General features: G+C 50.6%; 8 protein-coding genes across 8 annotated transcripts; 5 read left to right on the forward strand and 3 right to left on the reverse strand.

Moving 5' to 3' along the window:
* Positions 1-669: 669 nt before the first annotated feature.
* Positions 670-2,508, forward strand: MIND_01364900 (Cytochrome P450; the record flags this gene model as incomplete). Its single annotated transcript, XM_037370073.1, has 10 exons — positions 670-974; positions 1,026-1,075; positions 1,128-1,152; positions 1,202-1,298; positions 1,347-1,379; positions 1,429-1,530; positions 1,593-2,185; positions 2,235-2,253; positions 2,297-2,423; positions 2,471-2,508. 10 exons carry the CDS (start codon positions 670-672, stop codon positions 2,506-2,508), a joined length of 1,389 nt encoding a protein of 462 aa, XP_037213629.1.
* Positions 2,509-2,785: 277 nt separating this feature from the next.
* Positions 2,786-5,823, reverse strand: MIND_01365000 (R3H domain-containing protein; the record flags this gene model as incomplete). Its single annotated transcript, XM_037370074.1, has 9 exons — positions 2,786-3,269; positions 3,317-3,431; positions 3,488-3,509; positions 3,558-3,797; positions 3,849-4,026; positions 4,081-4,090; positions 4,143-4,263; positions 4,305-5,255; positions 5,296-5,823. The coding sequence occupies 9 exons, from the start codon at positions 5,821-5,823 to the stop codon at positions 2,786-2,788; spliced, it is 2,649 nt and encodes an 882-aa protein (XP_037213630.1).
* A 1,743-nt stretch (positions 5,824-7,566) lies between these two features.
* MIND_01365100 (uncharacterized protein) lies at positions 7,567-8,372 on the forward strand (the record flags this gene model as incomplete). The annotated part of the gene is made up of 4 exons (XM_037370075.1): positions 7,567-7,614; positions 7,661-7,990; positions 8,044-8,163; positions 8,211-8,372. The coding sequence occupies 4 exons, from the start codon at positions 7,567-7,569 to the stop codon at positions 8,370-8,372; spliced, it is 660 nt and encodes a 219-aa protein (XP_037213631.1).
* A 153-nt stretch (positions 8,373-8,525) lies between these two features.
* On the forward strand, positions 8,526-9,296 carry MIND_01365200 (uncharacterized protein; the record flags this gene model as incomplete). Its single annotated transcript, XM_037370076.1, has 2 exons — positions 8,526-8,730; positions 8,779-9,296. The coding sequence occupies 2 exons, from the start codon at positions 8,526-8,528 to the stop codon at positions 9,294-9,296; spliced, it is 723 nt and encodes a 240-aa protein (XP_037213632.1).
* A 73-nt stretch (positions 9,297-9,369) lies between these two features.
* MIND_01365300 (uncharacterized protein) lies at positions 9,370-10,718 on the reverse strand (the record flags this gene model as incomplete). The annotated part of the gene is made up of 7 exons (XM_037370077.1): positions 9,370-10,050; positions 10,103-10,122; positions 10,170-10,175; positions 10,229-10,265; positions 10,321-10,512; positions 10,560-10,610; positions 10,656-10,718. The coding sequence occupies 7 exons, from the start codon at positions 10,716-10,718 to the stop codon at positions 9,370-9,372; spliced, it is 1,050 nt and encodes a 349-aa protein (XP_037213633.1).
* A 169-nt stretch (positions 10,719-10,887) lies between these two features.
* On the forward strand, positions 10,888-12,556 carry MIND_01365400 (uncharacterized protein; the record flags this gene model as incomplete). The annotated part of the gene is made up of 5 exons (XM_037370078.1): positions 10,888-11,031; positions 11,081-11,186; positions 11,231-11,348; positions 11,395-11,729; positions 11,775-12,556. The coding sequence occupies 5 exons, from the start codon at positions 10,888-10,890 to the stop codon at positions 12,554-12,556; spliced, it is 1,485 nt and encodes a 494-aa protein (XP_037213634.1).
* Positions 12,557-12,638: 82 nt separating this feature from the next.
* MIND_01365500 (uncharacterized protein) lies at positions 12,639-15,204 on the reverse strand (the record flags this gene model as incomplete). Its single annotated transcript, XM_037370079.1, has 14 exons — positions 12,639-12,785; positions 12,829-12,996; positions 13,049-13,075; positions 13,124-13,147; positions 13,193-13,209; positions 13,262-13,374; positions 13,425-13,592; positions 13,643-13,652; positions 13,703-13,808; positions 13,847-14,097; positions 14,189-14,264; positions 14,314-14,344; positions 14,393-14,730; positions 14,773-15,204. 14 exons carry the CDS (start codon positions 15,202-15,204, stop codon positions 12,639-12,641), a joined length of 1,908 nt encoding a protein of 635 aa, XP_037213635.1.
* Positions 15,205-15,230: 26 nt separating this feature from the next.
* MIND_01365600 (Exocyst complex component SEC5) lies at positions 15,231-18,390 on the forward strand (the record flags this gene model as incomplete). Its single annotated transcript, XM_037370080.1, has 9 exons — positions 15,231-15,385; positions 15,434-15,541; positions 15,587-15,612; positions 15,666-15,863; positions 15,908-15,988; positions 16,039-16,435; positions 16,487-16,605; positions 16,656-16,775; positions 16,826-18,390. Exons 1-9 carry the CDS (start codon positions 15,312-15,314, stop codon positions 18,388-18,390), a joined length of 2,688 nt encoding a protein of 895 aa, XP_037213636.1. The 5' UTR covers positions 15,231-15,311.
* Between the last annotated feature and the right edge of the window lie 118 nt (positions 18,391-18,508).

The raw sequence follows: 18,508 nt of genomic DNA on the forward strand, positions 1-18,508 counted from the left end.
CCTTGAGCGTGATTTCTGGGTGGTAACCGTTGACGATGATGACATGTCCAAGCTTGCAGCATCGAGTCATGGCCAAATCCTCCAAAAACGCGCGTTTTGAGCCATATCCATAGCACAGCAGGTTGAAGCCTTCTCTCAACTCGAGCATCATTCGGGCAAACATTTCCGAACGCTCCGGCTCGCGTAGAATGACAGACTCGAGTCGGACATCGTTGGCAGCCTCGATTCCCTCGGTATACTCGTCGGCGGTGAGTGGCTGTACGAGAGAGGAGAAGAGATTGGCTGAAGTTGCGATTTTGGCGGCTGATCGCGAAAAATACGCGTCAAAATTGGTCTGCACGATCGTGTGGCTTTCTGAATCAGCGATGGCCTTGCCTTTGCCTTTGTCGACCTCAGACTCGAGCTCTATGAGTGATGAGTCGGACTGTGAGCCGTCGCTTGCCATGAGCCGTTAGGTCACGCTCTACACGTAACCATCATCATTTTGCAACTTGGACAATCTCCACCACAAGTCCACAGCGGCCGCAAAACAAGATAGCAAACGAACGCTGATTTGAGTTATAAATCTACATCGTCTTTCGGGAAGTGCAAGAGTTCAAGTTTTTTTCCGAGGTCAACAGAAGCGTACTTCAGGTGGAAAATGAAGTACAAGCATTTCTCTTCTTTTCGATGGCTTCAAGCTCAACTGTTTGGATTCTTACCCTCGGTCTCTGCATCGCACTCTATGTCTCCCAACGCAAATCCAGACGACGTAGCATTATGCCTCTTCCACCAGGCCCTAAGAAGCTGCCATTCATAGGCAGTGTTCTCAGTGTCCCGACAAAGCACCCTTGGGAAACGTATATGGCGTGGAGCAAAGAATACGACTCAGATATCTTGCACCTTGATCTCGCAGGCCAATCTCTCATTATTTTATGCTCCACCGAAGCTACGAAAGATTTATTAGAGAAGCGGTCAGCGCTATATTCAGACCGGTACATCAACTTGCTGTTTACATCCATTCAAAAACTCATGTCGTCCTATAGTCCGCGGCTTACGATGATTGTTGAGCTTATGGGGTATGACTTTCTCGTCGGTGCGACCATATTCTCCTCGTCCCAGTGGTAACAACCCAGTCTACTCAATAGTCATGAAGCAATATGGGGATGAATGGTACCGAATCGCCTCCACTTGATATCCACGCGGCTGACTCATACTTGAGGCGCGCCAACCGCCGATTAATGAACCAAGATTTTGGGAATCAGGCAAAATTGAGCGCGTTTCGTCCGATGCAACTGGACGCCGCACACAAAGTCCTTGTCAGACTCCTTGATCTCCAGGAAACGGCTGATGGTTGCGGGGGTTAGTCAGTTCGAAGATTGGATGATGTGTTTTCGTCGGTATGTCGCAACCTACAAACCCCATTTTGCTGCTGATTCTCTTTTGTAGGTGGGCCACAGAGACTATATTGAAGATTACGTATGGAATCGAACTGAAAGACAAAGACGATCCATATGTGCAGCTTGCGCGGTCACCTTGGGCGATGCTGGCGTACCTGGAAAATATCTTGTGGAGTGCATCACATCACGTGCCGAGCGCTGATTGTCAATTAGAATGCCCTTCCACTTCTCAAATATGTTCCTTCTTGGATGCCTGGGTTCAAGCGAGATGCAGCCCGTTGGCGTCGTATAGCGAGATGGTCTAGCATATTATTCCCCGGCTCTGATCATGATTCTAACTCAGTCTTCATACAGGAAGCTGGGATTGCCTCCCCTTCATTTGTCGCAAACAAGCTGAAATCAATCTCAGCTCAACAGCACTCATTTTACACCGAAGATACTATTTGCTCTATGGCAGGAACACTCTACCTTGGTGGGGCGGACACATCCGTGTCTACGCTCTCCTCGTTCTTCCTTGCGATACTGGCCAACCCACAGGCAATGTGGAATGCACAACAGGAAATTTATTTCGTCACAGAAGGGACGCGCTTACCGTCACTTGAAGACTATGATCTCGGCCGGATGCCGTATGTTGGTGCATTGGTGAAAGAGGTTCTAAGGTGGCGGAATGTTGGTCCCTTGGGTAAGCATTCCCGCTGGTCGTTTTACCAAAAGATTGGACCAGGCGTTCCGCACTACATTACTTTGGAAGACGAATATCGAGGATACCGGATTCCGGCCAACTCAATTGTGATAGGAAATGCATGGTATGCATTCGCATCCTCTTTCGTACCGTCTCCGATTAAGTCTCTACAGGGCCATTCTTCATGACGAGGTCAATCAGACTACAACTAGGTTTAGTAACTGAGTTACCACAGAATACCTACCCAGACCCATTAACATTCAAACCCGAACGCTTCCTGCTGCCTCGTGCCGATGACAAATCAACTGGGAAGTGGACCCCACTGTGCCCGAGCCAGAGGCAGCATTTGGATATGGTCGGCGGTGCGCTGCAGCTTCGTTGTGAGGCGTATATGTTGACATTAACCTAGCCTTTGCCCTGGTCGACATATGGCGCGTGCTTCGCTGACCATCACCATCGCCTCCATTCTCGCTGTCTTTGATATCAGCAAACCAATTGACCGAGAGGGGACAGAGATCGAACCTACCGACGAATATGATCATTCGTAGTCTGATAATTCGCAACACTAAAGCTCGCAAAGCTTCCCCCTTCCTTTTAATTGTAGGGTACGCGCGAGGTCAAAGGAGGCAGAAGAACTTATCCATGCAAACACCTGATGCCATTGTCTATTTGAGATGACGGTCGTAATGCATTGCAGTGTCACTACACACATTTTATATACGACTTAATCTTCATCCTCCCAATCTTCTGGGACAGCGGTCGGGGTTTGGGGTGGGGGAGCAACAACATGAGCCTGGACCGAAATTCCTGGGGGCCGACTGGACGGAGCTATAGGCGGTACTGGTGTTGGAGTGGTTGGAGTCACAGGGACCCCCCATCCTCGTTGGGTCGTAGTTGCCGGTTTAATTTCAGGTTTGGGAATAGCTGCTGGTGGCGTTCGCCAGGACCCGCCAGCCCCTCTCAAATCCGCCAGTTTTCCCAACCCACCAGCTCCAGCGTGGGCAGCAGTCGCGGTACCAACGATCGACGACAATAACGGCGTGGGCAGCTTGGTATCGTAGCGCCTGATGAGCTGGACACTTCGATGTGGTTCTTGATCAACCATTTGCGTGTCCATTCGATAAACAGACGCGACATCGTGCACGAATTTGCGTCTCTCGGGAGGCATGTGAGGGAGTACTTGGGTCTTTTTCTCACTTGCGACAAAACTATGGTCTAAGTTAGTATTTTTGAAAGGGTAGGAATCATCACGTACTCCGCAAATGCTTTCTCCATAAGACCCACAAACCTCTGGTTGGCCCGTCCGAATGCTCGGGTCTCGTCATTCCATACAACCTCGCCAAGTTTCTCCCGACTCTCGGCAGTGATACCTAATGCTTCAGCCAGTCTAGCGTTCCGTTTCGCCACGAAACACTCGTTCGTGCACTTGATTTGCTGCTCCCGCCGTCCTACAGGATTTGACAACGACTTGCCACACTGGATTTGCTGTCGGATACGCAGGCATGAGCACGTGACGGTGATGACAGCAGTGCATGCGACAGTTTCGTCGCAAGCAGAGGGAGCATGGCAAGGAGCGGTGCAAGGATGTTGGGCTGGATGACACAACCGCCTAGGTTTCCCACATGGTGCTGAACATGGTCCGCAACCTTCTCCTTCTCCCTCTGGTGCATGACAAACTTTGTCACAGGTATGAGCACCACAGGCGAGCATCTTTCCACAAACAGCACCACAGCCAACTCGCTCTTGTGAGCAACGGACATTGCCAACCGTCTTTTTGCCACACATACAGCTTTTGGTTGTGAGGAACGGGCAAGGAGGACAAGCAGCAGAGTCAGGATGACAGCTGTGAGGCGTTCTTGGATGACCACATGCAGGGGGAGGTCGAGAACATGGATGAGAGCATTGGATAACCGTCCCACAGGGAATGGGTGGTTCAAGCACAGTGAGACCGCATGAACAGACGAGCTAGTAGATGCAACTCAGTAAGATAGAAATTCATTCGAAAGGTGGGCCACATACCTCTTCGAAACTGCTCATCAAACAGACGCCGCAAGGCCCTTTATGATCACGTTGTTCGCAACGATGGAGACCACATCCAAGCATTTTCCCGCAGACAAGATCACATTCGTGTAAACCTCCCGGTTCTTCACCAACAGGGGATTCTGTCTCGTGAGCAGTGGCGCGTTTCTTGCCCTTGGCTTTCTGTTGTAATGCTGCTACACTGGCAAGAGGACAACAGACACGAAGGCAACGATGACGACCGCAGGCACGAAGGGCTGCACAGGGTTTGTCACAGAGGATCTCTGTTTGGGCCAGTGATGACGCATTAACTGTCGAACATAAAAGCGTCTTGGAAGAAGCACCACAGCGACAGGGATGGACAATCTTTTCGGTGCATGGAGGACAATCGCCTTCGTGACAGCGGGAAGCACACGCGTGGCCGCAAGGAAGAATCTTGTGGCAGGTCGAAGTACAGGTTGGGATCGGGTCGGCGCAGCTGCGTCGGGCAGGGAAAGCAGAGTCCTTGGCTCCGCCGATGGGAACGCGACCACACGGACAGGTTGTGACTGATATTGGATCACGAGGACAAGGCGAGGGAGGGCCGTCTTCAGGATGACAAAGCTTATCGCAATGATGGACTCCACACGCAAACGGACGATTGCAAGTGGATGGGCAAGCGAAAGTACCTGTCCAAGGATCACTCCCAGAGAGCGAGCAATTGAAAGGCTTTCCAGCTCCACAAATGTCTTCCTTATCTTCTTTGCCGCAATAGCAGCGTGCGGTGGCACGTTCGGGACAAGGAGCGCAAGGGTCGGCATGGCAGTCACGTGCACACTTGTGAATGCCGCAATTGAGAGTTCGACCGCAAACAGAGCCACAGGAAATATCAGTTTGGCCACAACGAAGGGCGAGAACTTGGCCACGCGGACAGCCACATTGGAGCTCGGTCGTAACACGGCAAGGTGGACAAGGACCAGGATGGCAAAGAAGTGGGCAAGGGTGGTCGCAATTTGTGCGCTTCCGAGAACAAGGGGAAGCACACGAATGAGGAGTCGAGATTCTGGCTGGCGCGGGTGAAGCCTGAGCGTCACAGAAACAACGATAACCACCCGGCACGGTTGTTCGACGAGCTTGACATCCGGGACAACGCCATTCACCATCTCTTCCGCTCTCCCCACGAGCTGCCCAAGCATCTGACACAGCTTTAACACTCTTCTGTGCCCATGCTTTGACGCATTTCAGATGGAATGTCGTCCAGCAATATTGGGGAGCGTCGAGAACGCCAATGGAAGGGGAACATGACCAGCTTGGCTGAGCTGGATGAACGGCATTGAAACAGATAGGACAGTCAGGGTAAGGATAAGTCGCAAGAGCGGCAGTCAGACGGGATGTAAGGTCGTCCGCAACAGGCTCATGTCTGGCACGGAAATCATTGCGACTATGGGTCGGCCCAATGGAGTCAGCTGGAGTCAATCCAGTATTGAACTTGGCTCCGCGTCGACGAGGGTTCTCCGTTGAGGGTTGTGGCTGATCATTCTTCATCGACTGCCCATCAGATCGAGGAGGGCGTCTACCACCTCCGCGACTTCTCTGTCCCATCCCATCTTGTGGAGTCCGTGGCTGCTGGTCACGGGGTCGCTGTGAGCCTGGGCCAGCGTTGTTGTTGGCGTCGCGAGGACGCTGCCTGTTACGGCGGTTGTTATTGGTACTCCGACCAGAACTGTGCTCTGGTGGGTGGGCCGGATTGTCGGGGCCGTCCATGCAAGGGCTACTGCCGCTCGTGCTTTCGGAGATTCTGACCGCTGTTAACTGCATGAAATAGGGCATCAGTCGTTGTAAAGAGTGTTGCTTATTCCTGTTTACTCACGGGAGGAGGGCCTAGAGAGATACGATTACGCAGTCGGGGGTGTAGGTGAGAAGAGAACGAAAAGAGCTAAGGGTGAAGTCTGCCTCCGCGGAGGCGGTAAGTCGACCTGGTGGTCGAAGGGAAGTGCTTGATAAATACGTGACCCATGTTGTGACACTTCTTGACTCGACAGAGGCTCCGTCTGGCTCCGTGCTGGCTCCATGAAGCGCTACGCCGATTCCGAGTCAAACTGGGAAAATCAGGATGCTGTTCAAGCATTGAGAGTCAAGGGCACATCTGACCAAACAATTCGGCGATCAAAGCAGTACACTATCTGATAATTATTTCTGTGCAAATGTGTCCCCAACCTGGAAGCAAATGGTAGACCTCGAGGATATCATTTTGTTTACTCGACGATGTCCCCACCCTGACTTTCAGCTTGGATGTGACTGTCGGTCCGTATCGTCAATGAACACCTGCCATGCATTCGTCGCCGTTCAAATGACATTATGCATTCCCTCTGTTCTTGCTGGTTGCTGCAGCGTCAACGGCTGTGTTAGGTTGTCCGAAGGGTCTATCGCATTCATTCGAGTCGGAAGTGCATCGACTGGGTCTGACCAATACCACCACCAAGCGGAACAGGTAGCCGCCGTCATCCCTAACAAAGTGAGTACGTGGTTTGTCGTGAAGATCGAGACGTGCATGGAGGTACTCGAGGAAGGGTCAGATTACTTGAAGCTACGGTATCATCAATGATACCTACTTATGCAGAAATCCGCTGCAGAAACGTCGCAACAGCAGTCCAAACATGCGAGGTCCGGTTCGCAGCCTTCACACATGCACTGTCTATACTGGCCTTGAAGGAAACAGAGTGAACCTAGGGTTGAGGTTCTTATATATAAGCATACGGCAATCTGGCAAGTATTTGGTTACCGTCGTCGGTGACCTTCCCGCTCCATTCAAAAAAAAGGCGAGGCAGTGTGTGCCAGGATCTTCGACATGAGAAGTGAGACTCCGAGACGGGCAGGGGAAGCTGTAGAAAAGCTGATAGTTTGGAACATCCTCATATTAAGTGCAGGCTGTGAATCAAACAGGCTGAACATCTCTTCGTGGTCTACATCAAGTTTGGTTTCGCATGCAGCAATCGTGTCGCGTACGGGAGCCCTGTATCTTTTGCTTTCCTAGGTTTTCTTGCAGTGAGAACATCTCGAAACTCAGTTGGCACTATAGTCTTGCGACACTTGACGAACTGTTGGTTCTGCCAGTGGTGCAACTTGAAAGTGCAACCGGCTGACCTAATCAGCAATTCTTGACATTTTCGATGAGTCAACACTTTCCTCGAGCGCGTCAAGACCTGCTTTGCTGGCCGTTCCAAGCGCTTCTCCGACTAACAAAGCACTGCTGCCGACTTTCGCTTTGTTTTGCTGTCAAAGGGCGCGTCTGATGCCTTTTTCCTTTCTTGACCGACGAATGGGTTGCTTTGAACAATTTCGCGCGTACAGACAATGGTCGCGACGGCGGGATAATGGCAAAGGTGGGCTTTGACTTGAACACTTGAACAGTCCTCCAATGGTCTTGCAGTATAAGAATGCGCGCTGGGCACTGAGTTTGTCAGAATCCCACACCACCTCCAGCGCAAAACAGTCTCTATAACCAGCATGCAATACCAATATAGCCAACACCTATACGCCTCTGGAGGTAGCATGGTATGGTGGTCGCTATGTTGAAGTTTGGAAAACTGACACAAGGTAGCGTCATGCTCCATACCCCATTCCAAATATCGCCAAGTCGAATCAAAAGTTCTACCGTCCCCATCACCGACCCGCAAGAGCGCCAACGCAGGTTGACGATCGTCCAGCAGACCATTGGCACGATCCCAAAAACCTCCTCTCCATAAACTATGGCTCCAAGGAGCAGTTTCCGTACAGCATCTCTTTCCAGCCGCTCTGGGGACCATGCAAATATGGCGTTGCCTTGCTCAATCTAGAGAATGGGCAGGGAATGAAGCAGGGAGAGGCCAAGATAAGCGAAGAGCTGCCGCCTATATTCGCTCGGTATCCCACTGGCACGTTAATCATTGATGTGAGCCACTTCGTTTTCACGCTTGCACATATCACTGACATCGATGCCTTTAGTGGCCTGGTTATCGTCAAGACACCTATATTCTCACTTTGGTCGACCCAGCGACACGCCGCCACGTTACCCGTGCTCAACTGGGGGCTCAAGTAACACATTATTTCAAGGAATTTGCCAACGTGAGTCTGATGCTCGGCTCTATGGCTCTCTCTGATGATTTGTCCAGACGCGCCAACCATCTGACTACGACGAACGTAGTGAGGGCTTCTACCTGGGAGTCGACGGGGTCAGCTACGACCAGGTCCGTCTTTCCGAAGTTTACACCAAGGATGGTCATACCTTCCGCGTGCAATTCGGGCTGGTTCCACACTTCCTCAGTGTTCAGTAAAATCTCTGGGTCTTGGGTTAAAATATTGCCATATTTAGTTGTATCATTAGCGACACCTCCACTTGTAGCATACCGTTGTAGAGATAACCCGTTCACGATTATTACGCCATCAACGATCTAGGGTCACACTCTTCGATTGTCTTTCTTGCGTCCATGTTGTCAAACCCATTCCGCCGTGCTTTTCAGCTACGGCCTCGCTTTGAATCATCTTCACTCATATTCCGACATCGCAACCCTTCCCTAATACCCACAGCACGACCCTACTTTATCTATACGACCCCCCCAACGACGTGGAGTGCGCGATTATGGTACCGCAAAGATGGCTCACCGCGTTCCAAGATACGCGGCCTTGTCATAGGTACTTTTATCAAATAGGTCTTCAAAGCGGTAGCTAACTAGGAACTAGCCTCCATCTTAGGCGCTGGACTCTATGCCACCTACAGCACCCTCCTCGTTGTTGAAGCACTCGACTACGAACACTATCTCCTTTCCACGCTTGTCTACATCCAGCGCGTCGACTACGACTTCCACTCCATTCCAATTTCTCAGTTTGCGCCAACACTAGATTATTTCCAGGACCTCGTCGGCTATTTTATTCAAGGCGATGTGCCGCCAGAGATGCTTGTGGCATTCTTTCAAGATCTCGCTTTTCTCGCGCAGTCTTCAGAAACACAAGAGAAGATACACAATATAGTCCGGGAGGCTGCACAAGCAGTCCACAATTTGCTGGTGGACAGAAAGGGCGAGCATCCTGTGGAAACAGCGGCTTTAGCCATCGACATGCTAGACCACGCCATGCTTGCACTTATCGCCATCGTCGATGAGGCTGGTGGGGACGAGACTGAGAAGATGATACGGGTGAAGCGGCTGAAGGACCAAATGGCAGGAAAAGAATCCTCCAAAAGCTATGAGATACTGGGTTAGATTCAGAGTAGTGAGTGAATGGGTGACTATTACTTGGTCTAATTATAATCTAAAGATGTGTTCTAGTACAAAGCTACCCTATCCATGCAGACAGTCCGTCATAAACGACAAACACAATGCCACTGCTCGGAATTGCCCTTAACGCAGTCATCAAGCCACCAGCATATAAGCCAGGGACGCCATGGGCTTTGTACATTTTCATAAAGGTCCGATAGAAAGAAAGCCTTTCCACTGGTTTGGGATGTTGCCGAACTCGACTCCGATGTGAAAGCAACTCTTCTTCGGTTTGCATGGCGCTCTTGACAGTGTCGGCAGGATATATTGCCATAACACAAGCTGCACCAGACACCGCGCCTGCAACCGCTGACTCCCAGGGCAAAAGCGTGCTCGTCTTGTCTTGGTGGTAGTTGGGACCCAGTCTTCGTGTTAATAATGCAGATGCGACCCATTCCTTCACCGCGAACCAGGCAGATGTGCCTCCAGTTTCTCGGAGGATTGTTCCAGTGTGGCCCACCCAGAGACCTCTGACGCCATTGGTTGCTACAGTTGAACGTACAACTTCGACCAGACCAGGGAGTCGTGGTGGCTGTGGCACAGAAGGAGCCGAGTGGCTGCGATCGAAGAAATTGAAGGACTTGTGGTGGCCGAATCCAGGGGTTTCGCGGACCAGATCAATGATAGGCTTGGGGATGGAATGGATAGGTGGTACACGAGCAGCAGTTGTGTTATTCATCAATTGAACCTGCAGGACACACTAGATAAAATATATGATTAGCATATCACAGAATAGACAGAGGTATCCGAACCTTGCAAAGCTCTATGGGTGCTGTTCACGAAAACTGTGAGCGGAGACAGAGAGTTTCGAAGACAAACTCACTGCTGAATCGAAAGTCAGCGAAAAATGTCCCCTCGCTGCATGTAACATGACTCACAGGATGAAACTAGTAACAAATCCGGCGCCAGCAGCAGCTAAACCGAGTTGAGGAATAGTGAGTTGGTTGTTGGTCGAATATGTGCGGAGGACGTTTTGGAAGTAGGCATACGAGACAAACAACGCCCCAGTCTCAATCATCGAACCCGCAATGGGCACAGGAAGACCCCGATACAAGCCACGAAAGCCTTCATTGGCAAATGTTCGCGTGAGTACATCCACCGGACCCTTGAAAATTTGACTCTTGTCTACGGGGGGCGTGAGGAGTTGAGCTTGCAGTCGAACCTATGGTCAAGTTCAACATAAGCCAGCGATTAGAAATTCTGCAAGACCTTGGCTAAGTCGGTCGGATATTCAATGACTTCAGATACAATGCCAGCGAACTGAAAATGGTTCAGGACGCATCAGGAATCAAAAGGGCAACTGACACTACCAATCGCAATCTCCTTCACGCTTTCGCGCAAGGTCATAACAGGAGGGTCGTCGTCCATTGAGGCATGGGGTGGGAGCTCGTCGTGGGAAGAGTGATTACAGTTGGAAGGACCTCGTCCACATTCTTCGTTGCGTGTTGGGTCGGCACAAAAAAGTTCATTCGTCACACCGCGTGACGAAGTGAGCCGGCAACACGGGCCGAGTAATCCGTGAGCTTCAATTTCAACCATGACCACTGCTCACGAAGCTGTCCATGCTTTATGGACTGCATTGAATCTCCCGTCAGCCTCTCTCTCAATGCTGACACTTTCGCCGAGTACTGCTGCCAACAATGCCATCCAGTCGTCATTCAAGCTGGGTTCTGTGGCACAGGTAGCGAATCGATTATGTCTCCTGAACAAGGCTCAGTAATCAACTCAAGACTGCAATTGGCCTCGCCGGTCTGTCCGCCGCCCACCTACACTTTCTCCGCTCTGGTGTCCAGCAGAATGTCAGAGTGGATGTAAGACATGCGCTGTTGGAATTTCGTTCGCCATCTCTCTCAACATAGCATTCACTAAGATCTGAGCAGACAGTGAGGCATTCTATACTCTGAACCACCAACCGCCAAAAGAAGTCTGGGATAATGTTGCTGGGCTATATAAGACGAAAGACAACAGTTATGTTCGCATTCACACTAACTTTCCTCAGTAAGTGACACTTTTCTGACTGCAATTCCCTACCCAATTTTCCAAGTCATCGGGCCGGCATTCTCTCCCTACTAGGACTTCCTGACGAATCGGACGTCTCTCGTGCCGATGTCCAAGCCGCCCTTCTGACCCAGGATTCAATCTCTTTTGAGACAATGGCCGCTGCTGCGGGAATGTGTGCTACTGCTCTGCGCTCATATTCAACATGGTCGACCCATCCGCATGCAAAAGATCTAGAAGGTGTCTCACCCGTTCAAATCGTCAAGACTGGGGACGCTCCGAAACGGCCGATCACCCAAGGGTCTCGTCCACTCGAAGGAGTACGAGTTCTAGACTTAAGCAGAGTTTTAGCTGGCCCAATATGCGGAAGAACCCTGGCAGGTTCGCCCTCCTCATTAGTTTATTCTATTATTGACCCATTGACAGTCCACGGTGCCGACGTTCTTCTCGTGACTTCGCCTCATCTACCTGCTCTGCCAGCATTAGACGTGGATACATCGCGCGGGAAACGCACAACCCAACTCGACCTTACACATTCAGCCGATCGCATTAAACTACACAATCTTGCGTCAGATGCAGATGTGTTCCTCCAGGCATACCGACCTGGTGGACTGGAAGAGAAAGGTCTTGGTCTGTCTGACCTTACTCGTCTTCGCCCGGGAATCGTATGTGCGAACTTGACGGCATGGGGCTGGGAGGGTCCATGGAAAGATCGTCGCGGATTCGACTCACTCGTTCAAACCGCTACAGGATTCAACACCTCTGAAGCTGAAGCTTTTGCTCGATTCTCCGGAGTAACAACAGATGCCCAACAACCCAAACCCCTCCCGATTCAAGCCCTCGACCACGCGGCGGGCTATTTGCTCGCCTTCGGGATCAACACTGCTCTCAGTCGAACAATAACCGAAGGTGGCTCGTACGAAGTCAGGGTGTCTCTTGCTGCTGTAGGGCAATGGATTCGCTCCATGGGTCAACTGCCTCCTTTCGAGGCATTTGGGCCAGATTCGCGAGCCTTACCTGACATGGTCATTCCTGTCGACGAGGAGATAAGACGTTTGAGCACTACCTGGCGCACAATCGACGGAATGGAGATGACTGCATTGAGGCACGCTGCCGTGTTGGAGCGAACCCCGGTGAAGGAAGGCGAAGATAGTATTGCACCAGTGAGACTGGACGTAAATGACGCGGTCTGGTTGCCTCGTTTATGACAAGGATAGAAATAATTGCCTTTGTGCTCTGAGTATCTGCACAGTGCAAATAATATGGAATGACGACGCGATCACGTGGGTACTATGTTTGCACGCGACCCACCCCTCGCTTGGCTAAATCCCGACTCCAATCCCTTAGAATGTGCTTCATGACTTTTCCACTGGCCGTCTTGGGCAGCTCAGACTCTGGACCGTCCTCGCCAACAAAGAATACCCACGACGGGGCATTCTGTAGTCATTGAGTTTTAATAGTCTGTGTCAACATGGCTTACCTGTGGATTCATGACCTCCCACACCTTGCGACGTATGTCTTCCCTCGAAATCATGGGCCCAGACTTCCGACGGACGATCCAGACACCGACAAGCTCGCCGTATTGATTATCTGGGACGGCAACGACAGCGGCCTCTTCAACCGAGGGCGTGAGATTGGTCAGAATGGCCTAAAGGAAAAGTATTTGAGTCATCCCAAAGTATACGAAGAGGGTCGCGCACATCTTCAATCTGAATTGGGAACAAATTCTCGCTGGGATTGAGTCACATGCCCTATGACCGTTGAAGCACACTCACCTCCCCGCCTCTGATTATAATGTCCTAGATTTTTTTGAGCACAAGCAGATTGTTAACTGGAGAATCTACCTTGATTCTGCTGACGACTGAAAGGAACATCAATCACAGCTCCCATCAAACATGTATAATTCAGCTTACTTTTGAGGTAGCCGTCTGAATCCATGATACCTTCGTCACCTGTATGCATCCAGAGTGTACCCTGCTCATCGGTTTGCATCACTTGGTCTGTTTGTTGTTTGTCTTCCCAGTAGCTAGTGACGAGCGTAAAGAGTGCAAACAATCGAAGAAGCTGAGCACGAACCCCTTTTGCAACAAATAGCCCGCAACACAAATCTCCCCTGGTGTTCCTACAGGAACTATCTTTCCTTCTGAATCAATTAACTTGGCCTTGACATGTGGTTGAACTCGGCCGACAGTCTCCACGCGTTTGAGAACTGGATCAGTTGGTATAGTTTGAAAAGAAACAGGGCTATGGTGTCGTTTCAACAAGATTGTGACAGGTAGGAATATCGAGCAGACCTCGTCTCAGCTATCTATGGGTGAGCATCTATCTCGTTTTCGTCTGCAGGTTGAACTCACTCATTCCATAAGCGTTTGTTAGTTCGCTGAGATTAAGCTTGGAAATCAAGCTTTTCATCAGTTCAATGGGTATCGGCGAACCAGCAGCAATTCCAGTCCTTTGACCCTAACTAAGCAACAAGCATCGACAGCAATATGCGAGACTCGCCTGAGATTCCGAATGTCTACAGCTTCGCCACTGCTACGCCGTTTGTCCACTTCAGACAAGACACCATTGAAGTGTGTTGGTACACCATGGAGGGCAGTGCATTTCTCCTCGATGATTGCATCTACGATGGAGGGTGGGTGGAAGATCTCAGAAGGGTAGACTATGCAGGCCCCGTGCGACCAGGCGGCGAGGTTACCCAATACGAGGCGTTTGAGATGGTTAGATAAATGCCTCAAGAAGAAAACGTCTGAGACTTATCAAAACAATGGAACAGAGGGGGCACATTCGCTGGAAGTTTGATGTTTAGCACAAGCATAAGTAAGTTGGATCTGACAAACCGAGAACGTCTTGCTCTGTGAGATTCATGCATCGACCGATAGACAAACCATTATTGAGCAGATTATGGTGTGTCAGCTGGTATTCCTCAGCGTCAACACGCGGAGAAAGATATGGGATTCCGCACCGAGACTGCCTTGGGTGCTCCAGTGGTGCCACTGGTAGCCAATTAAATCATACTCGTCGTGGCTCAATATTTAGCATACCTCGTAAACTGAAGATTAATTACGTCGTCCTTGTTCAGACCGCGTTCGATGCGCTTTTGGACGCGACTTTCTGATGCAGACTCGTCCCAAATAAGAATCTCCCGCCAATCAATCCAGTTTTTAAACCGTAATTTCTCGGCCTCAGCGGAGAACTGACCAGTGTTGTCGACAACGATAATGTCGCGCAGAGCAGGAAGCTCTTCAAGCTGAATTGGATTTCCAGCGGGTGACCCGCGTAGTTCCGGGAATTTGGAGACCACCATGTCAAGGTAGGAGGACGAGCGAATGCGGGGAACAATGAAGAGTCGAGACACTCCCACTAGGTTCAATACTGATGCCTTAAGCAAATGAGATCATTTTGGAGTTTATACGTCTCATACCAGCTCATGAACCCTGTAGGCTGGGTTTATGGTGACTAGTATTGCTCCGATACTAGCACATGCCCATTGGAGCATCGCATACGCGCTGTTATTGCCCATTAAGACTCCCACTCGCTCCCCGGGTTGGACACCCATGGCCAACAGACCTCGGGCAAGAGCATTGATTTTACTATCGAATTCTTGAAATGACCACGCAAGACGATCAGCCCGGCCGAGATTGTGAGACAGAGGGCCGCCATGTTCGTGTGGTGACTCTTTGCGGCAAACAAGGGCCGGACGAGTACTATGTTCGGCGAGGATCTTGGAGGCAAAGTAGTCCGGTAGGGTTGTGTGAACTAAAGGTGGCTGAAGCGCGCCTTGGACGGAGGAGTGAGTGAGAAGACGACGGGTTCGCTGGTGAACCAGATGATTTGAGATTCGTCTTGACAACATTTCAAAGTGTGACCAACTTGACTTTCCAACAACCTTGTGCATCGACAGGTTCGGGGCCACATTGCGGCCCCGCCATCGTCTGCCGCCATCGCCCAACCTTCATAGTCATGCCCAAATTCAATTTTGATACCGATGAAGCTGCGCTTCTCAAAGCCTACAAGATATCTTCGCTCTACCCAACGTCTGTTTCAATTGATTACCTCGTCTCTGCGAATAAACTTGCTTTCAGTCAGTGGGAGGAAGTCGACCATGAGCTCGAGAACTCCTTTGCTGGCGCGCTGACGAGTACTGGCGATGACCCTAGCAGTGATCCATTAGGTATTGGAACAAGGGTCAAGTGAGTTTGATTTGCCCCTCCGTTTCACCCACTAACCGTGCACAGTGTGAAGGAAATGGACTTGGAATCAAGTGCGCCTTCACATTGCTCGTTCGAGTTGGCCAGGTCTGACCCCACCCCACAGAGGCAGCAGTCATGATCAGCTCAAAGTCGTTTGACCCTAAAGCATTTTTGTCACTCGTGCATCCAAACGCTCAATACCAAGACCTCACAAACGGCATAAAGCATTTGGAGCGGACATTGGAAGAACGCAAGAGTGATATCCGTGGTTTGGTGGAGAATAATTTTGACCGCTTCGTCGCGGTCAAGGCGTCGACAGATGGTACGTAGTCATTCCTTTCCATCATGGCTCCAACAAGGTACTAGCTCTGTACTTGGAAATGAAAGAAGGCCTCTTAGCGCCACCAACCCAATTTGGGTCCAAACCTCTTCGCGATCATCTGAAATGTTAGTTGTTCAAGATCTAGCTGCAATACCCCATTGAACACATAATCTAGCTGCTGCTGTCAAGGCCGACCAGGTTTTCCTTCCCGTCCTCGAGAATGCGTCCAAGGCGCATAAACTGCGAACGACGCTTGGTATCTTCGAGCGCTCCAAGTTCTTTTTCAACTTGCCTGGATTCATCATAGAATCCATCGAAGCGGGTCGGTATGAAGTTGCCATGCGTGATTATAAGAAGGGGAAGGTTCTTCTGGAGACACGACCCGGCCAGCTTCTGCCGATTGGAAACCCGAAGGATGGGCAGGCGTCGAGCGCTGACGAACAACAGCAAAAACGCATATTGGATAAAGTCTGGGGGAGTGTGGAGAAGGCAATGAGCGAAATGCGGAGCGCATTGCAGAAACAATTGCAAGATCCGTCGCGAAGCGTCGAGGAACAGGAAAAGACGCTGGAGTATGTTGCCCCCTCAGATTCAGTCATCCAGAAGTCTCATTCATCTGATAGGATTCTTATGGACCTGCAGACCAACGACGAGCCTATATGGACATACTTCGATAGCCAGCATGTTTACATCATGAAGCAGATGAACATCTCCTACAAAGCAGCCATGGTCACAACAAGGAGTTGGATTCGTTCTCACTTCTTCATTTGAACCCGTCTAACGCATATCTAGCTGCACTCGAAAAGTCGCAAACAGAGATAACGGGACCCGACTCTCTCACTCACGCATTAGCTGCTCAGTTACAGGTCGCAATATCGGCGCTCGATAAGAAACAGTCTGAAGCTGCTGCTGGTCCGTATTCTCTTTCACTAGTTGTGTAGCATCCCTTTATTCATTCCCAGCTAAATGTGTCGCCGAACCGGCCTGGCAAGCGATTCTTGACATGGTCAAGAACCTGTCAGAAATTGTCCTTTCGTCGCTGCCCAACTTTTGGCGAATATCCAAGAGTTTCATGGACGGCAAGTTTAAGAAGACCACCCAGTCAAACTCCCGGCGCAGTCCGTCTCAATGCAAGACTATGGCTCTGGACATCGTCAAGCTCTACATCTCCCTGATCTCGCAATTCTTCCAGTTGTCAGATATGGCCGTCATGAAGTCACCCAGCGAGATGACCCCTTCCACCACAATCCCCAACAACTCCAATTCGCTTTGTACTGCCTATTATCTGATGAAAATTCTGGGCGAAATACAAGAAACGGTGAACGAGCTAAATGGAATGGAGATTTCAAACGACGTGTCTTCAGGGCTCAAGGGTCTGCTCGAGTCTGCCAAATGGCGCTTCGAAGACCTACTCATCACAGACTGGCTACGCGACGCTAACATCCTGTACTACCTCGAAGAATGGATCGCAAGTCCAACAGAACCCTCTACAACCCACTATTTGGCGCAGATGGAACTGTTTCAGAGGCAAGTGACGACTGCAGCGTTTAAACTTGCGGGTGGTGTCGACCTCGCGGGGAGCAACTCATCACATCTGGCAAAACCCGTCCGACAGAATCCTGTGCCATCTGCTTTCATCAACAAGATCACGAAGGCATTCTTGGATGCACTTTACGCATTCTTAGACGGATTGGTTCATCTGGCCTCGGAGGAGTCGCCCATTGTCACAGGGAAGATGCCTCTGACAGAGGCCACTGGCGGCCCTGGAGGGCCAAATTCACTCGAATTGCTGGATATGATGGACTCTGACACCCGCTTGCTCTTGGTCCTCTCCAACTTTGGCCATTTGGCGAGTGCAATAGTGCCAAGCATGATTACGCAGCTCGAAACAGCCTTTGGAATAACGATCGCGGAGGACCGACAAACATTGATGACCGTCGTGCAGGAACTCGACAAGACACTGTTTGAGGGATACAGTAAACCCAAAGCAGATCACGTGAACGGCATCATCCGCGGCGGTATCCTTGAGAGCGGCATGGACTGGTTCGATACCCCACAGCCCACCGAAATCCGGCCGTACATGTACGAAGCGCTCATCTACCTCGTGACGGTGCATGCACAGGTGTCGGCCATCGCAGACAACCTGCTTTCGCGGACCTTGTCAGCTCTGGTCGAGTCTCTTGCCGCGGAGGCGTTGGCGTCGTTCAAAAAGGTTCCCAAATTTGGGATGGGTGGCATGCTCCGCGCGACCCTGGAGATCGAGTTTATGCATTCCGCGCTGGGGCAGTATGTCAGTGCAAACGCTGCGACTACGTTGGGAAATCTTTATACGAGCATCGCGAAAGCATATGTCAAGCGACCGGCAGACGAGGAGCTTGAAGGCAATCTAAACGGCGTCAAGAAGACGCTTTCCGAAACGAGGAAGGCCACGGGCATCGAGTTTTTGTGTTTCAAGGCATCCAAGTCCAGTTCTAGCAAAGATAAAGACCGAGCACCAGATAAAGAGAGGAGGAGAGAACGGAAGTAGAGTTATTCTAGTGTAACATGATGTAATTCACAAGATCAGGCATATATTGATGTTAAAATACAATTGAGTAGACTAGCTATTTCCTGAGAGCAAAGTACACGAATTCCGACCGAATCGA

This window comes from Mycena indigotica (genome assembly GCF_014461135.1).
Source record: "Mycena indigotica strain 171206Taipei chromosome Unknown Mind.scaff0016, whole genome shotgun sequence".
In the NCBI taxonomy this organism is placed as follows: domain Eukaryota; kingdom Fungi; phylum Basidiomycota; class Agaricomycetes; order Agaricales; family Mycenaceae; genus Mycena; species Mycena indigotica.